The sequence below is a fragment of the Acanthamoeba castellanii genome (genome assembly GCF_000313135.1).
Source record: "Acanthamoeba castellanii str. Neff unplaced genomic scaffold scf7180000084761, whole genome shotgun sequence".
NCBI classification, from domain to species: Eukaryota; Discosea; order Longamoebia; family Acanthamoebidae; genus Acanthamoeba; species Acanthamoeba castellanii.
Genome location: NW_004457596.1, coordinates 333,556 through 339,721, shown reverse-complemented (window position 1 = coordinate 339,721; position 6,166 = coordinate 333,556). Strand labels below are relative to the sequence as shown.

At 57.3% G+C, this 6,166-nt stretch overlaps 6 protein-coding genes across 6 annotated transcripts in view; 3 read left to right on the top strand and 3 right to left on the bottom strand.

Annotated features, from left to right (window-relative positions):
• Positions 1–354: 354 nt before the first annotated feature.
• ACA1_230290 (uncharacterized protein) lies at positions 355–793 on the bottom strand (the record flags this gene model as incomplete). Its single annotated transcript, XM_004346549.1, has 2 exons — positions 355–558; positions 635–793. The coding sequence occupies 2 exons, from the start codon at positions 791–793 to the stop codon at positions 355–357; spliced, it is 363 nt and encodes a 120-aa protein (XP_004346599.1).
• Positions 794–914: 121 nt separating this feature from the next.
• Positions 915–1,758, bottom strand: ACA1_230280 (GPI anchored endo1,3(4)-beta-glucanase; the record flags this gene model as incomplete). The annotated part of the gene is made up of 5 exons (XM_004346548.1): positions 915–990; positions 1,089–1,196; positions 1,282–1,355; positions 1,525–1,616; positions 1,722–1,758. 5 exons carry the CDS (start codon positions 1,756–1,758, stop codon positions 915–917), a joined length of 387 nt encoding a protein of 128 aa, XP_004346598.1.
• Positions 1,759–2,308: 550 nt separating this feature from the next.
• On the top strand, positions 2,309–2,794 carry ACA1_230270 (uncharacterized protein; the record flags this gene model as incomplete). Its single annotated transcript, XM_004346547.1, has 3 exons — positions 2,309–2,344; positions 2,384–2,545; positions 2,624–2,794. 3 exons carry the CDS (start codon positions 2,309–2,311, stop codon positions 2,792–2,794), a joined length of 369 nt encoding a protein of 122 aa, XP_004346597.1.
• Positions 2,795–2,887: 93 nt separating this feature from the next.
• On the bottom strand, positions 2,888–4,505 carry ACA1_230260 (Hypothetical protein; the record flags this gene model as incomplete). The annotated part of the gene is made up of 7 exons (XM_004346546.1): positions 2,888–3,262; positions 3,362–3,463; positions 3,603–3,758; positions 3,840–3,914; positions 4,021–4,269; positions 4,385–4,415; positions 4,486–4,505. The coding sequence occupies 7 exons, from the start codon at positions 4,503–4,505 to the stop codon at positions 2,888–2,890; spliced, it is 1,008 nt and encodes a 335-aa protein (XP_004346596.1).
• A 175-nt stretch (positions 4,506–4,680) lies between these two features.
• On the top strand, positions 4,681–5,636 carry ACA1_230250 (uncharacterized protein; the record flags this gene model as incomplete). Its single annotated transcript, XM_004346545.1, has 5 exons — positions 4,681–4,872; positions 5,022–5,122; positions 5,150–5,307; positions 5,397–5,537; positions 5,620–5,636. The coding sequence occupies 5 exons, from the start codon at positions 4,681–4,683 to the stop codon at positions 5,634–5,636; spliced, it is 609 nt and encodes a 202-aa protein (XP_004346595.1).
• A 291-nt stretch (positions 5,637–5,927) lies between these two features.
• Positions 5,928–6,166, top strand: part of ACA1_230240 (calponin domain containing protein) — a gene marked incomplete at both ends in the record, with an annotated part of 1,963 nt that continues 1,724 nt past the window's right edge. The window contains one exon of the mRNA XM_004346544.1: positions 5,928–5,978. Within this exon, the coding sequence (XP_004346594.1) occupies positions 5,928–5,978 (51 nt within the window). The remainder of the gene's footprint in view (positions 5,979–6,166) is intronic.

Here is a 6,166-nt window from a genome sequence, read left to right as displayed (position 1 = left end):
CACACACGCCTCGCCCTTCGTTCTTTTCTTCGTTTTCGTGTTTTTATGTTTTATTGTTAATTACAAACATTCAAACTTTATTGTACTATGTGTGCAGGGTTCGGCGCCGACCAAGAAGGCAGCCAGTCTTCAGCTGGCCGCCATCCCCGAGCGAAAGAAGCCCGCGCCGCCGGCCACCGTCTCCGCCGATATCGATCCCGTGAGCGCCTTCTGGTACTCGTGAGCAGTTGCCCTATTTTTTGTTAAGTTTTTTTTTACTTGCAAAATCGGTTTTATACAACACGTTCAGAGTTGTGTCAACACTGCGCGATGATGGCATGAGAACCATGAGAACTGTGAGAAATGCACCTGGCGCTACAGAGCCTTGATGGCATTGACGATCTCCTTGCCGGTGGCCGGGTCGGGAAAGAAGGCCAGGTGCGTGCCGGCGACGGTGGCGTCGCGCAGGTTGTTGTCGCCCCAGAGCTCCACCTTGCCCTGCGTCTGTCGGAACACGCCCCACTCGACCCCAGCCGGCAGCTGGACCTCGGTCACCTCCACACCCGGCGCGAAGTTGACCTGCACCAGGCCAGGCCCGTGGTCAGCACCACTTTTTTCGGCGCTCAAGAGTTGGAGAGGGAAGGGGGGGGGGTACGGAGCGGGTGAGAGGGGAGCGGGGAGGTGCAAAGGCGGCGACGAGCTTGATGAAGGCCTCGACCGTGGCATGGTCAGTGATGGCCTTGCTCGCCGTCACTTGGCCCCCCACTCGCCTGGTCACCACCAACTGCAAAGGTCTTGCCTCGTGTTGTTCCATCTTCTGACTTTGAGCAATGCACGTTGCTTTTGGGTGTGATCGGAGTTGAAGTGCACGAGATTATTTGGTTAAAAAAAACCAATTCTAACGTGGCTGCCTGAAGCCGAGGTCCACGCGTGGACTAGAACTGGTACTGGTAGACCTTGAAACGCCAGAAGGCGTCGTTGTAGGCGCCCGGCGCGTTCTGCACGACGTTCCTGCACCTGGTTTGGCATCCCTGAGGGGTAAAGCGGTCGACGCATCATGTTGTAATTGTTAGGACTCGCACATATCCAGCACGGCTGATGTGGGGTACGTACTGGCCCAGTTACCGCAGAGGTTGATGTTGATGTTGATGATGAGGTGCATGTCGAAGAAGTGGCTCGGCGAGCAGTCGCTACCCATGTTGAATGCCGCCACAGGGCTGGTGGTGCAGTGACATTGGCCGTTGCAATCAGTTCCCTATCGTTCAGGGCGGCAGAGAAGGGTGAAGAGGAGGGATCACGTACGTGCCCCAGGTGGACGGAATGGGGTTGCCCGACAGGATGTCAGCAGGGGTGCTGTTGCGAGGGAAGAACCACACCTTGATCGGCCAATGATGGCCAAAAGAAGAGTAAGACATATACCAGTCTCATAAATTCCGCCTCCGCACTGTTGAAACGAAGGGCCAAATCCACCAGTGGCGTAAAGTAAAGTTATGCCCTGGGAGAAGATCATACAGGAACGAACCTGATGAACCGTGAGCGACATACCTGGTTGTAATACTGGCCGGGGGCATTGGCATAGCAGTTAGTAGCCTGCAACGGTTGCACCGGCTGCAGCAGCCAGTGAAAGAACTCCTGGGCTGGTTGATCATGGTGCAGCCATTCGTGGTGTGACCTGATTACGCCTCATCATCCACGCTATGAGGTCAGCCCGTCATGTGATGAGGACCAGACAGGGAACGTACCGACGGTGAGCGAGGTCTCGGCGGGACGAGGTCCCATTATATACTCGTACGCCGGTCCGTCGCTCAGCTTCCTGCGTCGAGCACTCTCCGTGGAATTAGCGCCCGCCCAGCAGGTCGTGGATGAGCACGCTCGGTTCGGAGAGCGGACTGAACCTGTGCAGCATCTTGGTAAAGGACTCGAGCGACACGGACCGTCCTCCTTGATGGGAAGGAGAGGAAAAGGTGCAACTTGTTATGCCGAAGCAAAAAAAAATTGTAAGTAGCACTTTAGGTGGAAAGCAGGCCATGAGTTCTTGGTTCGTCCTGAAAGGCGTTGGTGTTTTTTCTGCAGTAAATTTGATCACTGAGCTAGTGATCTCCGCAGAACCTCAGTTCTGTTGCAGAGGGGGAATGAGAACGAGGCCACTTCTCAGAACTTACTTTTATCCCAACGCACCTCCCCGTACTCTTCCCTCAACCCTTCCCGCAGACTCACCCTGGCCGCCATCCGACTTGGCCACCTCCCGCCCCTGGCGCACTACATAATGATGCCCTCCACTCTCCTGCTTTCAACACACAACACACACCAACACAACACCCATAACCCAATGTTCCGTCGATCGAAGAAGCATCAGGCTGAGTCGGTGCCCACCGCACCCATGGCCGCCAACACCGCAGCACAGGTAATCAAGAAGGAGCCCGTGGTACAGCGGCATGTAGTGCATGAGCACCCGGTCATAGTCCACCGCCAACACCACGTACAGCCCATCATCCACGAGAAGGTCAGGCACATCAAGCCCGTGCACCGCACGGAGATCACCACCGAACGCCCCATCATCACCAGGGTACGTTGTCCACACCGCACACAGCACACAGCACAGCACACAACTCACGACACACGCACTCACCGCACGCGTGAGCAGGAGGTGATTGTTCAGGACTCAGGTGTGGTGGCGCACAAGCCAACCGTGGGACAGAAGCTGAAGGGCACGGTGAAGGAGCTGAGCGGCGCCATCACCCGCAACCCGGCCAAGAAGGAGGAGGGCCGCATGCTCAAGCGCGGCATGGCCACCACCCAGCCCGCCTACATGTAGCCCAGACATAACATATTACTATTTTGATAAAACAAATAAATATAAAAAATTCGAAATGTTTGCATTTATCAGCGATTAAACGCCTTGCGACGGCTAGAGCCGGGCCTTGGTGGCCGGGTACTGCTTCCTCCTGCCGGCGATGATGGAGGAGCTCGTGCTGCGTCGTGGGAGGTCATCCGCGTGAGCCGACCAACTGTTCGGTCCCGCTGCCGCAGACACAGAACCCGCCGCCGCAGCGGGTTCATCTGCTGGCGCCGCGCCGTTGTCATTGTCGTCATCGACCGTGTCGATAGTAGGTGGTGGTGGTGGTGAAGGTGGTGTGGTGGCGGAAGAAGGGGTGGCGTCAGGCGAGGCGGGGCTCAACGAGGCCAGCTCGAGCTCGCGCACGTCCTGATACGACAGATCGATCCAGTCATCCATAGAACAGAAGGCCAGCTGATGCGACGCGAGGTAGATCTCCCGCAGCACCTGCGCCACGCAAGGAGATGGAACACTTTGTTAAGATCGTCATTGTTCGGTTGAGCTCTGAACAAACGAACGTCACTGTCATGATCACGATCGCCGTACCTGGTGGATGTATCGCTCCACGCGACCGGGGAAGGTCCACCGCGGGTAGTTGAAGCTGACGCTCACCAGCTTGTACGCACACATGATCGGCTTTGACTTTTCCTGAAGCGCGGCCGCGGTGCAGGGAGCATTGGAGTAGATCAATGCGTTGTCGCACACGCACGACCGCACACACACACACACACGCACACATCGTTACCGCACACGCACACGAGTACGTGAACATTAAAGGAGAGCGTACCCAGGCTCCCTTGAGCGGCCCTCGCTTGGTTTTGGAGGACGAGAAGGAGGCCGGGTGCATGGTGGGAATGTAGTTCTTGCCTGCGGCCCCCTTGACCTGCTCCTTGGCTATGTTGATGTAGTCCACCTCCGCCGCCTCGCTTTCCTTTCCGTGCGCCTACACACGCGACACACGCGACACACGAGCTATTGATGATGTACAGCACACACGTGCGGTACATGAGGTGAAGAAGCCTACCCGCGAGGAGGTGCCAGCGTCATCGATAAACTTTGTACAAGCGGTGACAGTGATCCTCGAACCCAACAGAGGACACTGTGAACAACGTTTAGACACGCACACGCACACGCACACGCACACGCACACGCACACGCACACGCACACGCACACGCACACGCACACGCACACGCACACGCAGTACCGTGTAGACGGTTTTGATGTAGGGATAGGCGTCCCAGGTCTTCTCCTCGATGGTGAGCGCGTTGTGGGGCAGCAGCTTGCGGGTCCAGGGCGGGAGGCCCTCGACGTGAAACTCGCGCACGCGGTAGACGCCCCGGGTGCCCTGCTTCTTGTCCTCGTAGGGTCGGGCCTCGCGCGTCACCACCTCGGTGCCGGTCGATCGCCCCTCGCGCCCCGTACGCACCACCATGTACACATGGCCCACCCTGAACTGCAGTGCCCATGACACGACACGACACGGCACGACACGCACGACATAGCACACGGTGAGTTTGCTTTGTGCCCAGAAAGACCGAGAGGCCGTAGGTGTAGGCGTTGGGGGGGACCTCATCCACGGTAAATGGCAAGGGGATTCGGCTGCCACACGATAAAGGGATTAGCACGAATCTATTGTTCTCGTCATGCACAGGGAGAAAGATGTACGCACTACTCCTTGGCCAACACCATCTTTTCGTCTTCTTGTTGATCTCGTTGGCTGCCCACGTCAGCAAAAAGAATCAGCCAAAAAGAAAAAAGAAAAAAGTTGATTTATTTAAAAAACACAAAGATGAAGGGAGGACTGGTGGTGTTGTTGTTGGTGGCAATTGTGGCCGTGTGGTGCGTCGGCTCAGGCCGAGCAACGATGCCTAAGGCCGCGGCTGCGGCGGGCGGCGGGCGCATGGCGCGGGAATTCGAAGATCGAGGCACCCTGTGGGTCGGGCGACCCAAGCGGGGCGAGCAGCTCGAGCTGGGCGGCCACAAGGGCGTGTCCTACCACATCGCCGGCCTTCGCCCCGGCGCCTCCTACGAAGCCCGCCTCTCCTACCCTGCCTTCGTACCTTACCCTCCCATCATTTATTTTATTTTATTTTATTTTATTCCTTTTTCATTTGTAATTTTTATTTACAATTTTATTGATTCTTTTATTTGAAGATAAATTTAAAAAAATAGAAAATGGTGACCTTACATTGGGGTCGTGGTCAGAACCCGGCGGCGTTCACGGTGATGTTTGCGCCGGCGGCGGAGGGACCACAAGACGACGATGGCGACGATAGGGCCGAGGGGCGCAGCAGCGGCTCGAGCCGGTCGCTGCTCAACGTGGTGCAGCGCAGGTTCACGGCGCCCGTCACGGTGACCGGTCCCGACGGCGCCAGCGTGCCCGTGCCCGAGCTTGAGGACGGCATCGGCTTCGTCATGTTCGTGTCGGCCGTGCGCGAGGGCGTTGCCGCGCCCGGCTACGTGGACGACCACATCATCTCCTACAGCATCGGTACCGCTGCGTCGCGTCGCTCTTCGCTCTTCTGCCCTCGTTCTCGAGTCTCTTCGTTCTTTGCTGAATGATGACGTTGGAGTGCGCAGTGGTGGAAGAGCTGGCACTTCCACAGTACGGCGGCCTGCCCGGCGGCACCCTGGGCGTGGCGGCCATGTCCGTCGGCCTGATCGGCTTCGCTGCCTACGGCGCCACCAAGCTGCGTCGCATCCTCCTCATCCGTGCTCGTGGTACGCACCGCGACAATCACGCACCATCATTGTGTTTATTACCAACCTCACACTGCACGCGCACGCGCACACGCACACGCAGGCACCAAGATCCAGTGATCGTGCATCGATTCAGATGGGAAGATTTATTTAACAACAAGAAACGGAAGGTCACGGTCGCCTTCTCTTCTCCTCACCCGTCGTTTTCCAAGGTCGATAGATGATGATCCATCGTTTTCACTTCTTCTTCGCTTGTCGTCCCCTTCTACTTTTTGTTGTTGTTCCGGGTCTGGCTCGGCTCAGTTGGTGAGGTGGCCCTTGGGCTGGTACGCGTAGGCCTGCGTCCTTCGCGGACCGGGACGCTGCTGGTAGGCGGCCTGTTCGGTCAACCGCACACACGACGACACAACAATGAGCCCACATGAGATCTCCACACCAGGCACACGAAAGAGAGGGGAGGGCGTACCTGCGGCCAGTACTGCCTGCCATCAGGTCCCTGCGCGGGCTGGATCATGTGCTGCTGCAGCTCCTACGCACCGACCACAAAAAAAATCACGTAGGAGGTGAGTGGGTGGGCACCGATGAAGTAATTTGTTATGGTTTATTTCTGTCAGAGCGGCGGCCTCTCAGCAACACACAAGAAGAGAGTG